The sequence below is a fragment of the Rhincodon typus genome, chromosome 7, assembly GCF_021869965.1.
Source record: "Rhincodon typus isolate 14 chromosome 7, sRhiTyp1.1, whole genome shotgun sequence".
Taxonomy (NCBI): domain Eukaryota; kingdom Metazoa; phylum Chordata; class Chondrichthyes; order Orectolobiformes; family Rhincodontidae; genus Rhincodon; species Rhincodon typus.
The window spans coordinates 43,825,856-43,853,383 of record NC_063338.1 but is presented as its reverse complement, the minus strand read 5'-3'; the positions used below and the strand labels follow the sequence as shown (position 1 = coordinate 43,853,383).

General features: G+C 38.3%; 1 protein-coding gene across 1 annotated transcript in view; it reads right to left on the bottom strand.

Moving 5' to 3' along the window:
- Nucleotides 1-565: 565 nt before the first annotated feature.
- ola1 (Obg-like ATPase 1) overlaps nucleotides 566-27,528 on the bottom strand; it is a 192,167-nt gene continuing 165,204 nt past the window's right edge. Inside the window, exons 4-7 of the mRNA XM_020535435.1 lie at nucleotides 25,898-26,038; nucleotides 21,684-21,780; nucleotides 17,642-17,764; nucleotides 566-1,260 (exon numbers count right to left, since the gene is read on the bottom strand). Of these exons, the coding sequence (XP_020391024.1) occupies nucleotides 1,159-1,260; nucleotides 17,642-17,764; nucleotides 21,684-21,780; nucleotides 25,898-26,038 (463 nt within the window). The 3' untranslated portion in view covers nucleotides 566-1,158. The remainder of the gene's footprint in view (nucleotides 1,261-17,641; nucleotides 17,765-21,683; nucleotides 21,781-25,897; nucleotides 26,039-27,528) is intronic.

Below are 27,528 nucleotides of genomic sequence, written 5' to 3'. Positions count from 1 at the left end.
TAAGTGAGTGAATTTAATGAAGGGTATATGATAAATATTTGCAAAAGTTAGAAGCCAGCATTTCAAACTAACTTAGGAATTCAGCAAAGTCAATACGCAAAGTATACCCAGTGACAAATGTATTATTGTAGTAGAAAGGAGCTTTAATCACTAACACTGCAAAATGCATTTATAAATATCTAAAGAGGTCAACTGTAAAGGAATAAAAGCAAACCACTGAGGTGGATCTCCTAGTTGTATACAGAAATCAAAATTCTGCCAAAAGGCATAAATTTGTGCTTCTGCATCACACCCATCCAGATCATGAACTCTCATAATACAGACATGAAACTACTTATTCTCACAACAAATGTCCACCTATTCATGCTTTCAATAAATCACAGTACCCTAATCTTTATCTTTTAATGAAAAGAACCACTTCTGAATTATAATAAAAGCTGCCCACAGTGACAGTTACTGTATCATACACACGTCTTTAAATTCTGTAATCAGCAACCACCAGGTGCCATATCACATTCAACACACCACAGTCAGTCAATACAGACATCCCCAAACACACCAAGACTGTTTTTGTCAAATGTTTTATTGACTGTAAACATCTGGAGTACTGTAAAACATGCATTATCTGTAGATTCAGAATGGAGCAAGTGGCATTGTCTTTTCTGTCAAATATGTCAGATTTGGCATCTCGTGATGGAGATTAATGAAGTATCATGAGAGTAATATGGTTCTTGAAATGTTCCAATTTAGAGTAGAGCTCTAATCTTAAATTAAAGCTGTCGACATTTAGTGAACCTACATTTTCATTGGAATAACATTATCTCAACCCAGAACAAACATGAGGGATATAATTAAAGGAAGAACAGGCTGTCCCTAGACAGGTCTGAACCATGATTTACAGCCAAATATATCCAAAAGAAATTAACAGAAGATTCAATAATAGTTCAGTTGCTTGAGAACATCGTTAAATCCACAAATATAATATTAATAAGCAGAATCCTGTCAAAGTTCCAATTTATGCAAATTGTTGCCAGTTAACAAACTGTCCTTATATAGTCCCTGATACGGTTAAGTCCTTTTATTTGCATGTCTGAATGTCTGCAACTTCGTGGCCATTATGTTCTATTGCTTATGACAGGAGTCAGCTGTACGCTAAATTCACTTCTTTTTTGCTTGCTGGGGTGTATTGAATTTGAAAAAGATAATGTCTCCATCTTCAACAATGTAATTTCTGCCTTGTTGTCTATATTTTCCAGCACTCTGAAAACAATTACAAAATGGATACGGTTAAAACAATCACAATATAAATTATGTACAAATATACATTGCTTTCATAAACAATTCAGTTTCAGCTTATCCCCACACCCCGAACTAATCTAGCAGCAATTTTATTCATTCTGCAATTAGTTTCCAAGATCTGAAATGAACAAACAGGAGGCATAAGAGATTTTATAAAAGGCATATAATTTGAGACTATTTCTTCCTTTTTTTAATTGAGATTATCAGTTTTACAATCAAATAAGCAACTCAAAAAATGCAGCAATTTATCTGTGAGATACCAGAACAAAATCAAAACTCATAATTAAAGACACTTCTGAAATAAAGGAAAATATTTGCATTTTGTAGCACCTTTCACACCACTAGACATCTCAAAGTGTTTTACAGTCAAGCAAGTAATGTTGAACTGTAGCTATTGTAATGTAGGAAATGTAGGCCACCGCCAATTTGTGCACAGTCATCAACTTCATGATGACAAGTTTATCTGTTTCTGCGATGATAACTGAGGTATAAATAATTAGCCAAGACACCAGGAATAATACCCCTGCTCTTCTAAGTAGTGACACAGTCCTTTTCATCCACCTGATCTGGCAGACAGGGCCACAGTTTACTGATTCAACTGAAAGATAACACCTCCAACAGTGCAGCACTCTTTCAGTACTGCATGGGTCTGTCATCCGTTACTTTGTGCTCAAACTGTGGAGAGGAATGGGACTCAGGCAAGAATACAAGACTGAATTATGGCTTACACTGAATTATCTTAATAAAGATTTAATAATACATATTCTCCCCGAAGTTAAATTACAATACAAGAAAACTATAAAATTAATTTATCAGCTAGGATCTGAGCGGTATTATCATTTGACTGTTAATCTAGAAACCCAAGTAATGTCCAGGGTCCCGGGTTCAAATCCCACACGGTAGATGGCAGAATTTGAACTCAATAAAAAAATCTAGAATCAGAGTTTAATGATGACCATGAAAACATTGTCAATTGTTGGGGGAAAAAAAAAAATCTGGTTCACTAATGCCCATCAGGGAAAGAAACTGCCATCCTTACCTGGTCTGGCCGACATGTGACTCCAGACCCACAGCAAAGTGGTGGACTCTTAACTGCCCAATGGGCAAATAGGGATGGGCAGTGTCACCCTCATCTCATGAACAAATATTCTCTGTAGAAGGGCTATTGTATTACTAAAGTAAACCTTAGCTGGGTTGCAGACATCAGAGATCTTTAAATTCTGCTACAGGCAATCTCGAATCTTTAGTCTAAAATGGGATTTAAGCTAACTCTTCCAATATTTTCCACCTATCTTCCTCAAAATATGCCCGGTAACAACACAAATGGCAAAACAAAGACTGGAAAATCACTGCTTAGAATCAGAGATGCCAATTTGAGGTTGTCCACTCCACAGTATGTTTATGGTGCTCATCTTACCCATTCCTTTTTGGAAAGTTTGGTCCAATAATGTTTAATGTTGAAAAGAAAAATTGTAATTTTAAGTCCTCATTTACCAGCTGAAAATAACTCAACTGCACAAACTGTAAGATATACACGAGTTTCAAGTTGCTTTTATGACAAAATTGTTTGCGCATTTGTGATTATGATAAGCAGAACTCTTTTCAATTTGACATTCAAATTACAGATATAGAAATGACAAAAAATGTGTAAAACAGACAAATATAGTTCAAAGGAAATTCGAGTGAAAATCTGCAAAAGCGTATTAAATATAAAGAAATATGACATTCAAATAGCAATAAGTACATTAAAGAAAAATATATTTTAAGTAGAATATCAACATACATTAAAAATGTTTTGCAAAGTGCAAACAGCATTACTTAGGTACTATTTCTTAATTTGTAGACTCTGTGGTTTTTTGTCTGTACTAATTAAAAGACCAACTGTCCTAATATTCAAGAAACCATTTATTCTAAGCCTTTTACATTGCAGAAAAGTATTTTAAAAAATTAATGACTATTTGTGAATCCTAAATATGTATTAAGCTAGATAGTGTGCAACCAGTTCATTTGCACTTGAAAGCAGCCATCTGGAAAGGCCAGCATTTCACAATCAGATATGACGGCTAATAATGCAACATCCCTGTTGACTACAAAGCCCTACCAGAGCCATTCAATGTGAAGTTCATAGACCAAACATTAAGTGTTATTAGTCAAACCAGTAGCGCAAAATGCTTTCCTATATTGATTTTTCCAGATAAGCTTAAATTTATGGAGAAGATATAATGTAAGTCCCTTTAAATGGCTCTTAAGATGTCTTTCAAAAGTACATTTCGTATAAATATAATCGTATAAATTATTTTCTATGATGCATGTCAATATAAATTTATTTTGAATTCAAAATAACTTATACCATATAGCACCTTAAACTCAATAGAAAATTGCAGTGCTGAACAAATATAGGAAAAAAAGATGAAATTTATGAAAGATTATGGTTGTGACAGAAGCTAGATTGTAGAAGTAGGTTTTAAGGATGCTTTTGAAGAGAAGGAACAAGCAAGGCTTAGGCTGAATATTGCTGAGGCATAAGCAGGCTTTACAACTAATTATTGAACGAAAAGAGAGCAGGAACCATAGGAAGTTACAATCATAGCAGCAATTGTCATTGACTGAAACAAAGGGCTGAATAATGAAAAATACATAATTGTTGCTAAAGCCAATAAATGATTCAAACATGGAGTTGTTACTCCATATATTAAGGCATTGAGCCAGTTCAGGATATAACACATTACATGAAAGCTGGTAAGTATAACTAAATTACTTAAAAATAGAATTATGTCACATGATTTTGATTAAATTTATTCTGAAAGACAAAGCATGAGCGCCCTTTTTTCAGCTTTATTCGTCTCCTACTTCATTGCTTCTCGTAGGCCTTTAGCAGGATAATCTTTATCATAAATTTTTCTTAAATAAACTTGGAAAAACTTAACAGGGTCACATGTTCCTCACATCCAAAAAAACTGCCGACTATTCAATGTTATCTGTTTGACAAGATGGCTGTGGAAACTGCACAGCAAAATCAAATGACCCAGAGTAAGGGATAGTTTTGAAAAGTCCAGAAAAATAGTATTGTTGGGATCAAGTAATCCAACATCTTAAAGCGAAATGGAAGATCAGGGATGATCGCACTTAAACTAACAATTGTGTTACAAAGTAATTAACTAAGTTAGATACTATGCTATCACCCCAAGCTTTACATATTCGATTGAGGCAGGTATTAAACCTTGGGCATTCCTTGAATTGCCATTTATGATTATTGCTAGCCACACATTGGAACTGTAAGGGACTGACTAAACCAAATTACTACTGTACTAGCAATAGGATTTATACATACTGTACTAGCTCTTCTCTTGCTACTCAGGTATTGCAGACCTGGCAGAGATGAGCATTGCACAGAAAGATGCAGGAAGCTCAAGTGAAACAAAAAAAACAGAGAGAGAAGTTCAAATTAAAGACTGTAAAATGCAAATAAAATCTAGAAACACTTATGAGTATGTTCGTGAAACTTGCTAAAGCTTTCAGAAAGCTCTAGCCGCTAATTGAGCCGTGCAGTAAAAATTATGAACATAACACTGATTAATGTAAAATCCGCAAAAGATTTTCTAAATCCTTTGAACATTTAGATTTGAAGTAATGGTAAAAGTGTGATTTAATTCAACATTTTCCTTAGGAATGTTTAACAAATCCTATGTGCATCCTCACCTCAAGAAGCAATTCATACATTTGCAGTCAGAGGCTCCCTTAGCTTTTCTCAAGACATACTGGAAGCCTATCACTGTCAGGCAACTACCAACTACAAAATATTTTACCAGTTTAAAAGCCTGTGGTATATATTTCAAACAGTTTGGATATCACTGTAAAATAATTTTCAAAATCAACCTACCAAGTAACAAAAAACATTTCATAACGGAATAATGAAAAGTTAACCTCACATTTTTATGTGATTACATTATAAATCAAAATTATGCATTGATGAATTCAAAAGCCAATTATTAAATAAAGCCAGCACAGGATTACAGAAATCAAATCTCCTGCTAAATAGGCAAATTGATAGAATCCCTACAGTGTGAAAGCAGGCCATTTGGTCCATTCTGTCTACACCGACCCTTCAAAGAGCATCCCACCCAGACATATCCCCTACACCATCTCTGTAACCCTGCATTTTCCACCTAACCTGCACATTGCTAGACACTATGGGAAATTTAGCTTGGCTAATTCACCTAATGTGCACATCTTTGGACTGTGGGACGAAATCAGAGGACTAGGTAGAAACCCACGCAGACACGGGGAGAACGTGCAAACTCCACACAGAGTCGCCCAGGGCTAGAATCAAACCTGGGTCCCTGGTACTGTGAGGCAGCAGTGCTAATCACTGTGCCACCATGCTTAAGGAATATGTTTACACATTTCTCCTTTTTCACTCAGAAAAAGATTCCAGAGATAGACAATCCCTGCTGTACAGTCAACATTTTGCCATGGGAAGATTTGCCTTGTCTGAATTTAATTAACTCACAGTTCTTGCTGCATTGCCATGCTGAAAATAGGTCAACCAATAGGCATCCTCTTCTCAAGCTGTATAAGTTGTTCTTTCCTTTCCAATGGTTTTTTAAAAATGTTTCAGACACTATGGGCAAGTTAGCATGGCTAATCCACCTAACTTGTACATCTTTGGAGAACTGTGGGAGAAAACCCACGCAGACACAGAGAATGTGCAAACTCCATACAGGCAGTCACCCAAGGGTGGAATTGAACCCACGTCCCTGATGCTGTGGGGCAGCAGTGCTAACTACTGAACCACCATACTGCCCAAGCCAGACCAAGAATGGCAAATTTACTTCCCTAAAGGATATTAGTGAACCAGATGGACTTTTCCGCAAATCGACAATGGTTTCATGGTCATTATTAGACTCTTAATTCAAGATTCCTATTGAATTCAAATTCTTCCATCTGCCTAGGTCTCCAGATTAACAGTCCGACGATAATACCACTAGGACATCACTTCCCTCATATTTCACGAAAGGATAGAACGCATATTTGCATATCACACCCAGTAAAATCTGCCGAGAAACTGTTCGACCAAAATCTGATAAGTCTCCAGGACCAGCTGGCATGCATCCTTCCTTTGTACAAGTGACTGCAGAGATGGTAGATGCATTGGTTGTAATTTTCAAAAATTCCTTTGATATTAGAAGGGTTGCAGCAGTTCGAAAAATAATTAATTATTCAAGAAAGAAAGGAGATAGAAAAATGGAAACTATAAGCCAACTAGCCTAACATCTGTTATTGGCAAATTGCTAAAATCCATTATTAAGGAGTTACAGCAGAAAATCAATGTGCTCAGGAAGCGTCAACACGATTTTGTTCGAGAAATTGTGTTTAGCTGATTTGTATTTTTCTGAGGAAGTAACAATCAAGGGAAACCTATAGTTGTGATGTACTTGGATTATCAAAGGCATTTAATAAGTTGCCCATCAAAGGTTACTGCACAGAATAAGAGTTCAGGATGTACACAGTAACATTATTAGCAGGGATGAAGGATTACTAAACTAACAGATAATGGAGAGTTGGGGGAAAAAAAGAGATCTATTTTGGATGTCAATCTCTAACTAGTAAAGTTCCACAGGGAGCAGTACTGGGGCCTTAGCTGCTTAAAATATATATCAATGACTGGCGACCAAATGTATTATAGCTAATTTTTTAGATGACACCATGGTAAGTTGTCAACAGGAACTAGCAAGTTTTCAAAATGATTTGGCAATGACATATACCCAGTTTACTTCAGTTACCCTAGAAGCAGTGAGGTGTCTCAAAGATTTGCACAACAGATGAAGCCAGTGGTCTCATGCCGCTACTCTGCAGTAAAAGCACAAGTGGTATTGTCCACTGAACGGATGTTGCTATCAAGTCAAAAAGATGTTCTGCCTCCCACACAAATTACTAATGTGGTATGTGAGATTCAACATCAATCTAGTGCCAGATATGCAGGCTGCACATTCCAATGACAGGCAAACTGTATCAAAGAATGCATCCAATGTGGGCAGCATTCCGCTTGTACTCAACCAGCCTATGCTTGGAAAACTCAGAACACAATGTCCAACATTTGACGTGATTTTGCAATTACTAAATAATTCATACTGTCCTTAGAATTACAGGGAACCAATTTAAGGTATTGTGATTCATTTTCATGCTAAGTACTAGAAGTTGCATTCATTTGTACACAGGGCCCTGTACTGCAAAGTCCCAGAGTCATGGAATAGAATCACAAAATCTCTACAGTGCAGAAACAGGCCTTTCGGCCTATCGAGTCTGCATCAACCCTCCAAAGAGCATCACCCCCCCAGATCCAGCCCCCTACCTTATCCCCGTAACCCCACATTTACCATAGTCAATCCACTTAACCTTCCCCTCCTTCGACTGTGGGAGGAAACAGGAGCACCGTGGAAACCCACATAGACACAGGGAGAATGCGCAAACTCCACATAGACAGTCGCCCAGGGCTAGAATTAAACCTGGGTCCCTGGTACTGTCAGGCAGCAGTGCTAAACACTGAGCCATCATGCTTGAAGATTACATTTACACAATTCTCCTTTTTCACTCAGAAGAAGATTCCAAAGATAGGCAATCCCAGCTGCATGGTCAGGACGTTGCCATGGGAAGAGTTGCCTTGTTTGAATTTAATTAATCCACAGCTCCTGCTGTATCGCCATGCTGAAAGTAGTGCAACCAATAAGCATCCTCTTCTCAAGCTGTATAAATCATCTTTCCTTTCCAACGTAAATGTTTCAGTCCTGATGAGTGGAAAGTGAAAAGCTTTAACTTTGTTTCTTTTCAGCAGTGGTTAGGTTCGGAACTACCAAACAATTATTTGGACATATGTAAGTTGTTATGTAAGTGGGTAAATAATTAACAGATGAGCATAATGTGGAAAATATGGACTTGTCCAATTTGGTAGGATGAACAGAAAAGCACTAGATTATTTAAATGGAGACAGACTGCAAACCTGGAGGTACAGAGGGATCTGGATGGTCTGGTACACGAACCACAAAAAGTTAGTTTGCAGGTACAGATGATCAGAATGACCAATGCAATGTTTATTGCAGGAGGGGGTGGAATGTTAGTGTAGGGATTTTTACTGCGGTTGTACGCGACTGTGGAGAGACAACATCTAGGGTACTGTGTTCAATTTTGGTCTCCTTTGAGAAAGGATACATCTGTGGAGCGAGGGGAGAATAAACAATAGGAGGGGATAGATCTCAAGAGAGAGAAAAACAGTTGGACAGAAAAGGAGTGGATAAAGACCAGCCTAGCAGAATGAATAGCTGTTAATGGGGACTATTAGTAGCTGACAATGGGTTGTGTATGGTAGCAGCCCATGTGATGGCAAGGCCTGGTATATGGGGATGGGGAATGTATGAGGAATGGTGCTCAAGCCCTGAAATTGTTGAACTTAATATTAAATTCAGAAGACTTCAGGATTCCCAAGTGGAAAATGAGATGCTGTTCAGAGCACTGCAGCATGCCTGAGACAGAGATGTTGGTCAAGGAACCCAGTAGTGTGTTGGAATGTCAAGCAACTAGAAGCTCAGGTCTTTACTGTGGACAGAACGCAGATGTGTTCTGCAAAGCAGTCACCCAGTCTGTGTTTCATTTCCCCAATGTCTCCTCTACACCATATCAGCTATATAAAAACCATCCTTTACCTCGCTACCATCATTTCCAAAGGGGTGTTGAACCCTAAACGTCATCTCTGATTTCTCTCCACAAATGCCGTCAGACCTGCTGAGTTTTCCAGCAATTTCTGTTTTGGTTTCTGATTTCCAGCCTCCACAGTTCTTTTGGTTTTCTGTCTAAGGATATAACTGTGTTTGAAGCTACTCAGAAGGTTCATTCAACCCATTTTGAAATGAAGGACTAATTTTATGAAGAAATGGTGATTTTAGAATGGATGATTGGATTTTAGAAGACTGAGAGGTGATCTTGTTAAAACATATAAAATCCTGAGGGGACCTGACATGGTGGGTTCTGAGAGAATGTTTCCCATTGTAGAAAAGTCTAGAACAAAAAGACACAGTTTAAGAACAAAATGTCTTGCTTTTAAGACAGTGAGAAGTTTTTTTTTTCTTTCAGAAGTTTGTTAGGACTGTGGAACTTTCTTCGCTAGAAAACGGTTTTTGCTAAGTTCACATATACTCTTGTTTCTAAGTCCTCTGTTTTTATCATACATTTAGGATATTCTAAAGTGCTTTACAGAAAGTGAAGTAGTCATGAAGCCTTGTCACTATTGCAATGTAGAAAAACATGGAGACAAGTTACTCAGAGCAATGTCATGCAAACAGGATACAGGGTATGAAAGCTATAAAGCTGTAAATAATCCAGGCTTCTTTCTTTTACTTCCAAATGACTGGCAATAGATCAAGATAGTCAAGAGGCAGGTACTGGATATCTGGTTTCTCAGCCAATGGTGATACATAATTGCTACTTCCTAGGCTGGACATATTTTTAAAAATAATGAACCAGATAATACTGCCTAAAGAATAATAAGATAATACTACCCTTTAGAGATAAGAACTTTTATTACAGCAGCACTTCTCAAGTTCCAAACATATATTGACCCCAAGGAATGTGACAACTGGAGAAAGAATTCAGGAAATGGCAAACTTTAGCACCCATGTCTGTGCCATCACAGACCTTCAATCCCAACTTTTTAACAGGTTGATCATACTTTGAGCTGCACCCACTCTATAAGTTGATGCTGAAGGAGATAACGGAAGATATCACAATTTAAGATACTTACGCAAATATCTGAACAGCAATAGCTGACAATATAATGGGAAATCTAAATCTATTTTTCATACCATTAATAGTCTACATTAAAAACAATGTAGTTTAAGTGGATCATAAAACAAACATCTTATGACTTACAAACAATATTTACTTTCACTGTGTTGCTCACCAATCAGGTTCATATATGGGAATAGCTAGTTAAGACATCATCAATTTTATAATTTACAACAAAACTTAATATATCGCAAAATCAGATTCTAAAAAACTGAAACCTTTCAGTTGTGCCAAAAGTCGAGAAAAATGATCCACTACGATCATAAAACAGGTGCAGAATTAGGCCATTCTGCTCCACCAATATTTAATGGCTGATATGTTCAACACCCCACGCCCCTGCCTTGAATCACCCTTGAATCCCTTATTAATAACGAACCTATCTATCCCGGTCTTAAATACACTCAATGACTTGGCCTCCACAGCCTTCTGCGGCAATGAGTTCCACAGATTCACCACGCTGAAGAAATTCCTCCTCATCTCAGTTTGAAAAGGTTTTCCCTTCACTCTGAGGCTGTACCCTTGGGTATAGTCTCTCCCACTAATGGAAATATCTTCTCCTTGTCCACTCTATCCAGACCTCTCAGTATTCTGTAAGTTCCACTGGATCCCTCCTCATCTTTCAAAATTCAAAGAACAGTACACACAGGTATAGGTCCTTTGGCCCATCAACACTGCACACACAATGCCTTTTTAAACTAAAAATCTTTTGCCTTTAGACTGTCTGTATCTCTTCCCTGACTATTCATATATCTGTCAAGATGCATATCAAACATTGCTATTATATGTGCTTCCACCACCTCCTCTGGTAGCACATTCCAGGCATTTATCACCCTCTGTGTATAAAAGGCTTGACAGTCTCATCTCCTTTAGACTTAGAGATAGCAGGAACTGCAGATGCTGGAGAATCTGAGATAGCAAGGTGTAGAGCTGGATGAACACAGCAGGCCAAGCAGCATCAGAGGAGCAGGAAAGCTGACATTTTGGGCCTAGACCCTTCTAGATAAGAGGCCAAAAATATGGGGAGGCGATGGCCTAGTGGTACTAATCGCTGGACTGTTAATCCAGAGACCCAGATAACATTCTGGGGACCCGGGTTCGAATCCCACCACAGCAGATTGTGGAATTTGAGTTCAATAAATATCTGGAATTAGGAATCTAACGATGAATGTGAATCCATTGACGATTGTCAGGAAAAACCCATATGGTTTACTAGTATCCTTTAGGGAAGGAAACTGCCACCCTTACCTGGTCTGGCCTACATGTGACCCCAGATCCACAGCAATGTGGGTGACTCTTAACTGTCCTTTGGGCAATTAGGGATGGGCAATAAATGCTGCCTGGCCAGTGATGCCCTCATCCTGTGAATGAATAAAGGGGAAATTGCTCACAATTGCTCTGGCCAGAGATTTACATATCCTTAGCAGTACATTTCTATTCTTGCATTCCAGCTCTCTTGAAATGAATGCTAGCATTGTACTTGCCTTCCTAACTGCCAACTGAATATGCATGTTAATCTTAAGGGAATCGTGAACCAGGACTCCAAAGTCCCTTTATGCTTCGGATTTCTAAAACCATTCCGCATTTAGGAAATATTCTACGCCTCTATTCTTCCTACCAAAGTACATTGTTTCACATCTTCCCGCATGTATTCCATCTGCCACTTCCTTACCAACTTACTTTAAAGGGAGCACTTGTCAAGGCTAGGAGGCTGGGAACACACAAAGCAAGGGTGCAATACAAGGAAAGTCGAAAGAACCTTAAGCAAGGAGTCAGAAGGGCTAAAAGGGGTCATGAAAATTGGCCAACAGGATTAAGGAAAATCCCAAGGCTTTTTATACATATATAAAGAGAAAGAGGATAGCCAGGGAGAGAGTTGGCCCAATCAAGGATAGGGAAGGGAATTTATGTGTGGAGCCAGAGGAAATGGGCAAGGTAATAAATGAGTACTTTGCGTCAGTATTCACCATAGAGGAGGACTTGGTGGATGCTGAATCTGGGGAAGGGTGTGTAAATATTTTGGGTCATGTTGAGGAGATATTGGGGGTCTTAAAAAACATCAAGGTAGACAAGTCCCCTGTGCCTGATGGTATATACCCCAGAATATGGAGACAGGCAAGGGAGGAAATTACTGTGGCCTTGAGGGAAATTTTTATATCCTCACTGGCTACAGGGGAGGTCCCAGAGGACTGGAGAATAGCCAATGTCATTCCTTTGTTTAAAGAAGGGTGCCAAGGATAATCCAGCTAATTACAGGTCGGTGAGCCTTACGTCAGTGGTAGGGAAATTATTGGAGAGGATTCTTGGAGACAGGATTTACTCCCTCTGGGAATTAGTGGGCATATTAGTGAAAGGCAACATGGTTTTGTAAAGGGGAGGTCGTGTCTCACTAACTTGGCTGAGTTTTTTGAGGAAGTGACAAAGATGATCGATGAGGGTAGGGCAGTGGATGTTGTCTACATGGACTTCAGTAAGGCCTTTGACAAGATCCCTCATGGCAGGCTGATAAAGAAGGTAAAGTCGCATGGAGTCAGAGGTGAGCTTGCAAGATGGATAAAAACTGGCTCGGTCATAGGAGACAGAGGGTTGCAGTGGAAGGGTGCGTTTCTGAATGGAGGGCTTTGACTAGTGGCGTTCCTCAGGGTTCAGTGTTGGGACCGTTGCTGTTTGTTTCATATATATAAATGATTTGGAGGAGAATGTAATTGGTCTAATTAGTAAGTTTGCCAATGACACAAAGGTTGGAGGAATTGTGGATAGCAATGAGGACCGTCAAAGGATACAGCTGGATATAGATGGGTTGGTGACTTGGGCAGTGAGATGGCAGATGGAGTTTAATCTGGAAAAATGTGAGGTAATGCATTTCGGAAGGTCTAATCCAGATGGAAAATATACAGTAAATGGCAGAACCCTTAAGAGTACTGATAGGCGGAGGGATCTGGGTGTACAGGTACACAGGTCACTGAAAGTAACAACACAGCTGGAAAAGGCAGTCAACAAGGCATAAGGCATGCTTGCCTTCATTGGCTGAGGCATTGAGTTTAAAAATTGGCAAGTAATGTTGCAGCTTTATGGAACCTTAGTTAGGCCGCATTTGGAATATTGTGTTCAATTCTGGTTGCCACACTACCAGAAGGATGTGGTGGCTTTGGAGAGGGTACAGAAATGATTTACCAGAATGTTGCCTGGTATGGAGGGCATTAGTTATGAGGAGAGGTTGGAGAAACTTGGGTTGTTCTCACTGGAACGACGGAGGTTGAGGGGCGACTTGGTAGAGGTCTACAAGATTATGAAGGACATGGACAGAGTGGACAGTCAGAAGCTTTTTCCCAGGGCAGAAGAGTCAGTTACCAGGGGTCATAGGTTTAAGGTGCGAGGGGCAAGGTTTAAAGGTGATGTATGAGTAAGGTTTTTTTTTTTACCCAGAGGTGGTGGGTGCCTGGAACTTGCTGCCGGGGGAGGTAGTGGAAGCAGATACTACAGTGTTGTTTAAAGGGCGTATTGACAAATACATGAATAGGATGGGAATACAGAGATATGGTCCCCAGAAAGGTAGGGGGTTTTAGTTGTGATGGGCAGCATGTCAATGCAGGCTTGGTGGACCGCAGGGCCTATTCCTGTGCTGTAATTTTCTTTGTTCTTTCTTTGCTCTTTGTTCTAACTCTCCTGGCTTGTTCAAGTCCTTCTGCAGCCTCCCTGTTTCCTAGACATTACCTGTCCCTACACCAATCTTTGTATCATCTGTAAACTTAGCAACAATGCCCTCAGTTCCTTCATCTAGAGTGTTAATGGGTAACGTGAAAAGATGTAGTTCCACAAAGATCCCCTGCGGAATTCCACTAGTCACCAGCTGCCATCCTAAAAAAGTGCCTTTAATGCCACACTCTGCTTTCTGCCAGTCAGCCAATCCTCTATCCATGCTGGTACCTTGCCCCTAACATCATGGACTCTCATTTTATTTTGCAGCCTTCTTTTGCATCTTGTCAAAGGCCTGTAGAAAGCCAAATAAATCACATCCACTGGCTCTCCTTTGTCTAACTTGCTCATTACCTCCTTAAAGAATGCTAACATTTGTCAGGCATGACCTCCCCTTGACGAAGCCATGCTGACTCAGCCCTATTTTACAATGCACTTCCAAGTATGCCATCTTTAATAACGGACTCTTCAAATCTTACCAACAACTGAGGTCAGGCTAACTGGCTTGTAGTTTACTGTTTTCTGCCCCCCACCTCCCTTTTTAAATAGGGGTGTTACATTAGTCATTTTCCATTCCTCTGGAACATTCCCTGATCACACCATTACCTCTACAATCTCTTCAGCTATCTCCTTCAGAACTATGGGGTGTAGTTAATCTGGTCTAGATGATTCATCTGCCTTCAGATCTTTCAGCTTCCCCAGCACTTCTCCTTGGTGATGGCCACTACTTTCTCCCCTGCCCCTGATTCGCTTGAGGTTCTGGTATACTGCTGTCTTCCAACACGAAGACTGATGCAAAGTACTTATTCAGTTCTACTGCCATTTCTTTTTTCCCCATTACTACTTCTCCTGCCTTATTTTCCAGCAGTCTAGTCTCCACTCTTGTATCTCTCTTTTCTTTTCGATATCTAATAAAACTCTTGCAATCTTGCCTTATATTACTAGCTCACTTACTCTCAAGTTTCATCTTCTACCTCCTTATTGCTTTTTTTTTTAAAAATTATCCTTTCTTTTCCTTTTATTCTGTCCCTGATTTCTCTTGCCAGCCACATCCTCCTCTTGCTGTGTTTTTTTTCTTCCTTGCAATGAATTTCTGCTGTGCCTCCTGAATTACCCCCAGAAACTCCTGCCATTGCTGCTCCACCGTCTTCCCTGATAGGCTCCCCTTCCAATTAACTCTGGCCAGCTCTTCCATCATGTCATTGTAGTTACTATTACTCAATTGTAATACTGTAACATCTGATTCCAGCTTCTCCCTCTCAAACTGCAGGTAGAATTCTATCATATTATGGTCAGTGACCCCAAGGGGTTCTTTCACCGCAAGCTCCCTAATCAAGTCTGCCTCACTACACATCACCAAATCCAGAACTTCCTGTTCTGTTGTGGGCTCTACCACAAGCTGCTCCAAAAAACCATTTTGTCAACATTCCACAAATTCCTTTTGTTGTCTCTCCTTCCAATTCAATTTACTCAGTCCACCATCATATGGAAGTCCTCCATGCTTTTTGTAATAGTGCCTTTCTTACATGATTTTTCTATCTCCTGATTTATTTTCTTCCTCAGATCCTGGTTACTGACAGGAGGCCTGGACATAAGGTCCTATCAGGGTCTTTTTTTCTTTGTGATTCCTCAACTCTACCAACATAGATTCGACCCATCCTGACTCTATATCATTTCTTAGTGTTGATTTAATTTCATTTCTCACTAACAAGGCAATCCCGCTCCCTCTGCCCATCTGGCTGTACTTTCAATAGTATCCTTAGGTATTTAGTTTCCAGTCCTGATCCCCTTGTAGCCACATCTCTGAGATATCCACAATATTGTACCCGCCAATTTCAATCTATACTACAAGCTGATTTATCTTGTTTTGTATACTGCGTGCATTTAAGTACACACCCTCAGTCCTGTGTTGACTGCCCCCTTCTCATAGCTGTCCCTTTATCTGCTGTGCCTGAAGTTAGATTTCTGACCCCTTCCATACTCTCTGTCCTATTACTTGCTCGGAAAACTTTAATAACCTCTGCTGAGCCCGCCCCCACTTAATATTTTCCATAACTGTCCATCCAACTGAATGCCCCCACCACCACTCTTTACTTTAAAGCCCTATCCACAGCCTAGTTATTCGATTCACCAGGACTCTGGTCGCAGCATGATTCAAATGGAGCCCATCCCATCAGAAAAGTTTCCTCCTCTCCCAGGACTGGTGCCAATGTCCCATGAATTCAAAGCCTTTTCTCCCACAATAAATATCAGTCAGTTATATAACATGGCATCTGTGCTCACAAGGAAGTTTTGTCAAATATGTCATGTTAATGCATTTGATTCTTTTATATAATGCACAAAATCATTTGAATTGCATATTAGCAGGGTCTTTTTCTATTATTTTCAAAGTATAAATTGAATGTCAATGATGATGATAGAAGTGCAAATAGTCAAAGTAATAAATTTTTAAAAATCAAATATGATTACTTTCTACAGTGGAATAACTTTTGTCAATTAACAGAAATAAAGTCTGCAGGTGTCATGAGTAGCTTGAGGGGGAAAATAATGTCTTTGTACTGAAACTGCCATCTAGTGTCTAGAAAGCAGATTAACTATTTGGTATCTATTGTTTTAAAGTACATTACAACTTAATGGAGTCTTAATTTCTTAAAAGCTAGGATTAAAAATATTAATGCGCAGATTAGTAGAGATACTTGTCACTTTAGCCCAACGAATAAAATCATTACTGGGAGCCATTCTTTGGTTTAGTTAATGCATAACCAAATTTTGAGACAAGATGATTTTTTTTCTAAGCATTTATAGTGCAATGACGTACTCTGTAGGAAGTATAACTGATTGGATTCAGTACTCAAACATGAAGGTAAATTGTACCTGTTGACGTAATAAAGCAAAAGTATTATTTTACAGCCCAGTTAAATAGCAAGATATCAGAAAATTAGGTAAGAAACACAATCATTTAAACAAATTTTAAAAATGATCAATTCACTAAAATAAAGGAAAATGAGAACACGTAAAATAGGAGTAGGTTATCTAACCCCTCAAACTTACCATGCCATTCAATAAGATCATGGCTGATCCGATTGTGCCCTTAATCCCACTTTCCTGCCTGCCTTCCATATCCCTTAGCTCCCATGTTAATCAAGATCTCTCAAACTCTACCTTAAATATATTCAAGTACTCGGTCTTCATTGGAATTCTCTACACCAGAGAGCAAATATTAATGATTCGCATAAGAAATTCCTTCTCATCTCCATCTCAAAATGGGAGACGCCTTATTTTAAACCTGTGCCCCTTAGTTTTCAATTTCCCCATGAAGGGAAACATTCTTTCAGCATCTACCCTGTCAAGGCTCTTCAAAATCTTATATGTTTATATCTTATAAACTCATCTTGCATTGAAAAAAATGCTGACATCTTTAAAATATTATCCCACTGTAAAATACTGATCCATGTACTATGTTGACTCACCTCGGAAAGTGACACTGGATTTTCCATAGTGGAAAAAAAGGACAATTTATCATTTTAATTCAATAAAAATATCAAACAACTCTAAAATACAGACTAGTCTTAAAGCCTTTGCTGTGATTTTACAGTACAGTACCTGTGCTTTTCAGCTGCCATTCATTCTTGGACTCTGTTACCTTGTCATGTCTTCTATAAGAGAACTAGGACAATTCTTTCCCCAGTGTAAATCCATAACACATTTGTATCAACAGCCATTCTGAAAGTGAATGTGACTGCCATGGTCACTTATCACTGCAGACTTCTCTTAATTCAAAGAAACGTCTAAAAAGCTGCAACAGCACTCTCACCTTGACAGCAGTTTCACTGCCTTCGGCTTTAAAATCTTCAAATTTCATTACATCGGCCATAATGAAGCCCTTCTCGAAATCTGTGTGGATCTTGCCAGCAGCCTGAGGTGCCTTCGTCCCTTTCTGTCAGTAGAAGGCCAAAGGAAAATTAATTGTTTTTAAGAAGATGGATTACAGGAGAGATGCATGTCCCTTTGATACAGTATCAGGCTTCAGAGAAACTTCGCTTCATATCACTTGACATGTCACATATACAATCAACCTTATCCTGATATTGGATACCCATTTAGGAAACCAGAGATAAAGTAACTCCTGTTATCAATGCAAAGCAGCAATTTTTGATACAGATTTTGAAGGTGGTATTGATTTTAGATGAAGTAATCTTGTCACTGTGAGTCCAGAGACATCTCTTCTCATTTAGGTTGTCTGAGGCAACATTTTGGATACATGATCTGAGAATATAATTGAATTTATTGACCCAAAAGGGCACAAACGGCATTTTTCAAAATGTTAGACATGCTTTGCTCACGACATTTTCGCAGTATGTACATTGGTACTCAAGCTTTCAATTCAAAAATCAATTAATGTTTTCAGATGTTAAAATTCTTTTAAAGAGATTCACGTTTGTCAGAATAACTGAAATAAAAAGAAAAAATATATACCATATTACGTATACAAATGACTATACTAATCTTAAAATGAAATACTTAACAATAACATTTTTAATGTTCAAATATATTATCTATCCAAAAGGATGTTGCTACGTAATTTTTCCAGTATTTTTGCCTTGTTCAACGAGGGGTAATTCAGGAAATGGGTGAAAATAAGCTTTAAAATTGTGTCTTTAAAGCTAAGCTTGAATTTAAATTTCAAGAACTCAAAAATACCCAGCTCAAAAAACAAGAGAAATATGCCAACATTGTGTTCATTTGTTAATAATAATTGTTATAATAATATTGTAAGCATGAAGTAATTTTCCTTGACTGAACACTCATAAATGTAACCATAATAAATCAGAGTTTAGTTTATGTAGGAGGACAGGAATACAATATTACGTGATTACCCATATGCTGATTTACAAGGGGTCTGCAATGTCAAAGATGGCCATGCAAGGAAATGTGACACATGATGACAACCTCAAAGATGTTTATCAGAGCATGATAAAGTGAGGGATTAGAAAATTTATTTTTCATAATGGAAGAGATTTTAAGTCAATATGGCTACTCATTGGTGTTTCCCTGACTAAATATCCTGAAGTATTCAAAGTTAATAAGAGCATTTAAGCAAAACGTGTCCATAATTAACATAGGCAGAAAAAATATTCCTTCCTGACCACAAGGTTATTTTATTGTACATACAATTTTATATCATAAAGGTCTCCATATTGGTACTATGGGCTGAATTGTAAGAGCACCATGGGCTCTATACTCCCCGCTGGATTAAAGGCCAGGGCATGGCTGGTTCAGGACAAGAACAGCTCTGTAGTCATTTAATTAGAAGCAATAGGCTGAATTTCTAACCTCTGGCATGAAGCTCCCCTTCAAAGTTTTCTGTCAGCCAATCAGAGGTTGCCAGCTTAAGATGCACTGGTAGCAATTACAGGACCAATGCTGGTACTGGCTTAAAGTGATAAGGATGCAAATTGCAAAGAATTGGAGCTTTGGAAGTATTTGGATTGGTAAATTGGAGGGCAGGGGGAGGGAAGAAGGGGTTGGCATGCAGGTTTGTAAGGTGATGAGGACAGGATAACCTGGGGCTCTTTATGGTTTCTGGCAGACAAGGGCCTTCAACGGCCCCTGTGCCCTACTTAAGGATGGACCCCATCATCACAACCAGTCGGTGCAATGAAACCTTAAAGACTGGCTGCTTGATCGAAGCAAGATAGAGCCCTTAAGCTGCGCCTTATGCCCTCTATAGGTCCACTGGCAGGTAGCCACTCAATGCACTCCCCCACCATTGTTATAGTTGTGTTGAACACAGGCAAAGACAAGTTTCCACCCACTGGATTTAATCTGCCCCCACAATAAACGTACCAACCAATATGGATTATATTCAATCATATATTAAAAAAGTAAGACCGCCAGAACTACAGGTTATTCGTTTAATATCTATTATCATTTGGTTAAACAGAGACTTATTTTAATCTGAATTGGTTTTTAGTCACCAAATACAAAGTTACAGCCTAAAACTGCGGCAATGTTATATCAGACCTCCAAGATTTCAGAAAGCTAATATACTCATATTACCTAACAGCTTTAAGCTGTAAGATTATGATCCTACTTACAATTGTCTTAAACAAAAATGCAAACTTTGTTCACTGCATGCTATACCCCTTTTCCAAGGTAACTCGTTTCACACCATCTAACTTGACTTTTCAATCAGCATATGCACAGCAATGAACAACAGAGTCAATATTATATTGCACTTCAAACAGCCTGGGGAGAGTGAAAGACTACTATGGCTGCAGTGGTACATAAATTCACCTCTTCATGTGAAAAAGTATATTTATTACTACATAATTTACGTGGTTACTCAAAATATAATTTAAATAGAGATAATAATATAATATTAACTTGACATCAAAACATATAATTGAATAACCAAAGTCATTCTTAATGCTTTAAAAAAAACCTCCCAATTTGATAAAACTGTGGCAAAACAAACAGGCAGAAAAAACTCAAGGAACTAAATAGTACACTCTTGTTCCTATCCTTCAAACAAACTACATTCCATTCAATGCCATTTCCTTTAAAGGTGTGCACATGGAACATACGAAGAAATTTAGCATTTTGTTTCTCTTCTGATGAAAGGAAGTGCTCCATTAACATCAGCTGTTGTCTCTATTATTTGCCTCTACTGGGCTGAAAAGTGAATTTCAGCTTTTGAAAAATAAATAACAATGAAAGAGATGGCAACTCTTGTTTCTACAACACAATTACACAGTGCCCAATAATTTTGAAGGCCCTTATAGAATACAAATTAGGGCTTCATTTCAGAAATAAAAATGATGCATATTTCTACCAGGTAAGAAATTTTTAACCACTATTATACAAGATATAAAACCAGGAAGAAGTTTGAATCGAAGTTCATTTTATAAAGTTCCCAACATCACAATTTACAACAAGGATCATCGAACTTTTATGTTCACATTTGGTGAGAGTAGAATGTCTTGCCAAGTAATTTGAAATATTTACTTTTGCAAGCTGCATCATTAAGCAGTGAACAACTCATGATTGCAATGCATGCTTTAAAGTAGAAAATTTGTAACGAAAAGCTCAAATAATTTAATGTAGTCAATCGTATACATAAATTCAACTACGATGAATAACTCCCTACACATCCTGGGTATAAATAGTGTATGTCAAATTGCTAGTCTTCATTAAATTTTAATCTGCACATTTCAAACTTTACAAACAAATTGAGACAATAATCAAATATTGAAAAAAGACTGATTTTGTATTGTATACTATTAACATGTAGAACTAAAGTGTCATGAAAAGCTCAACTGTGTGCTACAAACATTAACCTGCAAGAGATCAGCATTAAAAATGGGAAGTTTAAAGTAAATTCATGAGTATGACTGAAAAAAAACACTTTACATACTAACAGCAGATTACATAATACATTGCTTATAAACTTCATGTTAGTCAAGCAAGAGAAGACGCCACAGACAACCCAAACAAACTTAGCAAATACCAAATGAAAAGCAACATCAATTTCACTGGCGACAAACCCAGTCACACAGATTAAGCAAGCACAATACTGATGTGCCTTATCTCTGACCACAGGAGGAGGAAAGATAGATTCTGCAGGATGAAGAAATTCATACTATGTAATAGGCAGAATCAATTGCTACCTGCCTCAATCAATGCACCCCACTTTCACTGTTCAACAGCTCACAAATAATTAAAGTTAACACGAACAAAACCCAGCCTATAATGACTAGCTAACCACTGCCATGACAAACTTAAAAGTCGATGATATCAATCTGAATTCAACAGTGTGGAACTGTATATGGCTGACAACAGACTGTGAAACATACCTTTATGGTCCATGCTCGCACTTCATCTGGCCCTGCAGTAAAAAAATATTCAAGCTGCAGAGATGAGAATCCAGTCTTGATGATCTTGGGCAAAGCACTGAAATCACAAACACACTGGTGTTTCTTCTAAAGAATGTCCAAGTTATTTCATTGCAAACAGTTTAAAGCTATTTACTAACATTTTAGCATTTTGCAAATGTCTATTCCTAAATAATGATTTCAAATAATATGACGCAAACATTGTCTTTCATAAAGCTATTGTCCAAAATGTTTTATTCTCTATTATTTAGACTTGTTTATAATAGTCATAACTTCATATATTGTCAGAAAACATACACATTGAAATTCTTCAAGTAGTGTGCATTTGAAGTTATAGCACAAGCACACATGATACTCTAAAGAGTTCTGAAGAAGTCATTTGACTTGAAACGTCAATTTTATTGGTCTTTCCAAAAATGCCACCAAACGTGATGGAGTATCTCCATCAGTTTTTGTTTTAATTTTTGAGTCTCTGAACACCCTCTTCCATGTCACATCAGATATAATAATAAAGATTTTGCAAGGATAATGGTCCTGGGTGATATTACCCATGATCTGATTTGAACCATCCAACATCTCTAACATGATTATCAGCTATTAATACTTGGTGATAAGAAATATAATTTCAGGCTTACCAATATTTCTAAATAAAAACAAAATCAGGTTCCAATAAAAAATAAAATTTAATAAAATTAATATGAGCCTGAACAATGCTTAGTGCAACTGTATATCATATGGGCTATACCAATAGAAATGCACACTTTAACACTGCCTCATTTAGAAAATGAAAAATCATGGGGCGAGTTTCAATGACTACCACCCGGTGGCTCTGACCTCCATAATTATGAAGTCCTTCGAAAGGTTTGTCATGGCTCACATCAACTCCAGCCTACCAAATTGCCTTGATCCTTTGCAATTCACCAACTGGCACAACAGGTCCACATCTCCCCAGCCATACACTCATCCTTGGAACATCTGGCTAACAAGGATACCTACGTCAAGCTCCTACTTATTGACTATAGCTCTGCCTTCAACACCATAATTCCAAACAAACTCATCTCAACACTGAGACCTAGGTCTCGGCTCCCCCATTTGTAATTGAATCCTCAACTTCCTGACCCATAGACCGCAAAAATAGGTGACAGCACCTCCTCCACCATAATCCTCAACACTGGTGTCTCGCAACGATGCGTACTCAGCCCCCTACTATATTCCTTATACACTCATGACTGTGTGGCCAAATTCCACCCCAACTCCATTTACAAGTTAAAAACCGAAAAAACTGCGGATGCTGTAAATCAGGAACAAAAACAAAGTTGCTGGAAAAGCTCAGCAGGTCTGGCAGCGTCTGTGAAGGAAACAACAGGATTAACGTTTCGGATCCAGTGACCCTTCCTCAGAACTTCAGTTAATCCTGTTGTTGCCTTCACAGATGCTGCCAGACCTGCTGAGCTTTTCCAGCAACTTTGTTTTTGTTCCATTCACAAGTTTGCTGACAGCACCACCATTGCAGGTTGGATCTCAAACAACGACAATACAGAATAGAGGAAGCAGACTGAGTGCTTAGCGGCATGGTATAGAGACAACAATTTCTCGATCAATGCCAGCAAAACAAAGGAGCTGGTCATTGACTTCAGGAAGTGGAGTTGACAGGATGCCCCTGTCTGCATCAATGGTGCTGAGGGAGAGATGGTAGAGACCGTCAAATTCCTGGGAGTGATGATCACCAACGATCTGTCCTGATCCACCCTGTCAACATGATGGTCAAGAAACCACAACAACGCCTCTACTTCAAAAAGCTAAGGAAATTTAGTATGTGCACAAGGACACTTATCAATTTTTATAGATACACCATAGAAAGCATCCTATCTGGATGCATCACAGCATGGCATGGCAACTGCACTTCCCAAGTCCGCAAGAAACTACAGAGAGTCGTGAACATGGCCCAGTCAATCACACAAACCAACCTTCGATCTACTGACTCTATCTATGCTTCCCATCAATGCTTCCCACTGCCTCGGGAAAGCAACCAACATAATCAAAGTTCCCTCCCGCCCCAAGTATTAATCTCTTCCACCCTCTTCCAGCCGGCAGAAGATATAAAAGTTTGAATACACATACAAACACAAACAGATTCAAGAACAGCTTCTTCCCTGCTATTATCAGACTTTTGAGCAGACCTCTCAAATGTTAATTCTGATCTCTCTCTTTGCACCTTCTCCATGGCTATCACACCGTATTCTGCACTCTGTTCTGCTACCCTGATACACTTTGTATGGTACGATTTGCCTGTATAGCATGCAAACTGACACTTTTCATCGTACATGGTACATGTGACAACAATAAACAAACTCAAACTGAATTATTATGTTATTACAATTCTGCACGATTATCGCCATAATTTGATGTGGCACATTACTTACTTTTGACGACCTGTGACAGATTTCTGCTGCTTTGGATTCACAAAATATTACAGTTGCAAGAAATATTCCATTTTAAAATAATGAGGATGTAAGCAACGCGCAAAAGCTCCTCATAATGAAAGCTGACTTCCGGTTTCAGTTTAACATTTCATAATTTAAGAAATATCTTCTCACTTCCTCAAAGCATATAATCCTACTTTTCTAAGAAGCTGTACAGAAGAAAATATGAATGAAGGTAAAATGATCAAACAAGGGGGATACTAAGTAATTTGACCCCTTCCTTGGAAACCTTCTGAATACAATTCAACTCTCATTTTCCGAATGCCTAAACACTTAACAGCAGAAAGTGGAGCAGCTTAGGAGGAGAATGAGTCAACAACTTATTAACAAGGAGCAAACCCACAAACAAGAGCATAAATGGCTTAGGACCATGTCTGATTCATCTGAACTCTATGAACCTGGAACAAATTACTTTGGAAAAAAAAAGAACAAATTACTTGAGGGCTATTACGATACCAATGGCATTATCTCTGCCTCTAGGCCAGGAGGCCTGGATTGAAGTCTCACCTGCTTCAGGGGTGGTTTAAAAATGTCTACAACAAATTACTTATACCTCTGCTTCATGTACAAAGTATCCAGATCAAATAAGCAAGTACAACCGCATACTCCTCTGACAAGCACCAAGAAATCAAAATGCCCAATACTTTTGTAAAGTATATTTTCATTCCAGGCGAGACCACCAAAATTGGGAACAATAACTTTTTTTTTAAAAAGTAGACAACACTAGAAATCCCAGATACATGCAAAGATTTCACAATTTTGAACAAATACATAAACTTTAGATCATTAGAAAAATAAAACAATTTGCTACATACACAAATACACATACAGAAGTTATATTTTAACATTCAGATTTAACGTCAGGTAAATGGGTGTTAAGACATTTATAGTGCACTATGCAGCACATTAACTATCAGATGCAGATGAGATAGATCCCACAGATTTCTCTACAATTCACCCAGATCCTATGATGATACTACGGGTCACCAAATCTAATTAAATTTTTGCCTCCTTTACAAAGGATTCCAATTCTTCACATTTGAAGATATAGCTCTGAATGTCCCTCAAAGTCACTCTGCCAAGGACTGCCTCAATGAGTGCTTATGTCCTGGTACAAATCTTTTGTCTCAAGACCACAATCCCCAGAATTTGCAAGATTGCTGACAAGCAGCCAATTACCAGCACAATTTCAGCTTTTTACTAAACTTCATCGAGTTGCCTGAATTTCTCAGAGCCTCAATTTTTGTCAGTTACACCAAACAAACAGTACTTAAGAGCTTTCCTCATGCCCCCTCTCAGGTACAAACTGCTCTCAGAACCAGAAATACTTACTTATCAGCATCTCAATCTCTTCATCCAAGACTGCATCCCATTGGCTTTCACATTCAGCAGTTCTCTAGCAACATAGGAGGCACCTTCTCTTACTCTGTCTCACTGACAAACTGACCAAATCATTGCTGTTGGTATGCCCTCTTAACACATTCCAAAAGGGTCCCACTGTTCCAAAGCAAAATCAAATGTAGCAACCATTGGAACACTGTGCATTGAATGTTACAATATTCATAGGTTGCTCGCTTACACAGCGAAGATGGATGCAAAGAATTTTTCCCCCCACAAAGTATTTAGATTAAAAACAAATTCTGCCAATCATCATTTAAAAACGGAAGTTCGCAGAGAAAAATAGCTACTAACCTTTGCGTTTTGTTTTCTTCCATGTATTTCTTTGTTTCATCTTCACCCATTTCCTGTATCTTTAGTTCAAGTACTCCACTGAAAGGTATTACCATTGCTCTTGGGTCATGCTTGTCTACCCACTCTTTAATTTTTACCAACCTGTAAACAAAAGGCACAAAAACATTATCATGAGCTGCATGCATCACTGTATCACATTCATTATCCAGTACAATATTCATTAGCAACGTGCGGTTTTTATGATGCTTTTTTTTGTATGTTCCTTCCAAGGTCAAGTCCTCAAGTAATGATTATGCTATGAATTTGAAATACCACTAAAGTTGCAGTTAGCTTTTACTCAATCTCAAGTTGCAGTCACATAGTATGCTCTTTATATGGAAGCATGGGAAAGAACACATAACAACGCAAGTAAATTATTCAATGTCATTTGTCTTGCCAACACAACCCACTGTATTCTGTTCGCAAATCTGCCAGCTTGTTAGGGTCAATGGACATATATGTAGGTTGATTGAGCTACACGGAGCGTCAAAGATACAAGAGAAGTGGGGCATGAAACATCAAGGGCAACGGAGAGTACAGCAAAGCCAATCAAGATGGAATCTGTTGTAGCAATGCTAAGTTCTTTGAATAAATGTATAGGCAGCCAGTTATCAGAATGCAAATAAAATATATTTGGAATGTTGCAGTGAACCAACTTCTTTGGTGCAGAATTTAAATGATTTACCCCAGTTTGGAATTCTGTCTTTAGATCCGGCAGCTTTGTTACGTTAACCTGAAACCAACTTAAAGCATTGAGATAATAGATAACACAGCTCCCAACCACTGCCATGACTGCAGTAAAAACAGCCAGAAATCTTTCTGGGAGTAGGCTAGACTCATGAGTTATTAAATGGTATCTTGAGTGGATTCTTTTGTTGTTCCATTGTGTCAATACCCCTTTGAAATTTCTGACTTTGGTGTCACTATCATTGAGTTTCAAATTATTTAAGAGGAGCAGACAGTGTAAGTGGCCTCTTCCCTTTTTGGAGATGCTTAATGAATCAACCTTGGTTAGCAAGCATATTTGTGATTGGCTTGATATAAAATGAACTGAAAGCTTCTTTTCAACCAATGGCTGTTGAATTATTTCAACTATGCTTTCCAATTGTGAATCAAAACATGCATTATGACAAGTCAAAAGACAGATATTTTTGATCATGGAGATAGAGATGAGAGGCTTGAAGTCAACAAGGGCCTGAAGGGTAGCACTGTGATTTGCTGGAAGCAAAAGCTGGTGAATTGCTTGCCAAATCTTTCAAAGCTCCTTTGAAAGATTTGGCAACCAGACATGGTATTGTGCTTGTAATGCAATTCAGAAATACACTACGATGCACAAGGAAGGAATAAACTACCACAGCCCTCAGAAAACACAAGTGCAGAGTTCAATTTTATTGATTATCAATTGTCAGCTAAGTCTCATGAAACTGTATTCTTAGTGCCGCAAAAATCCCATTACTACTTTCCAAAGGACAAAAGGCTAAATGATTTTTAAGTCTTTAATTATGGCAAATGCAAAAATTGTTTGAAATTAACTTATTAGCCAGCTAGTCTGCTTCAAAAGTATATAACTACTTTCAAGCTAAGAGGATACT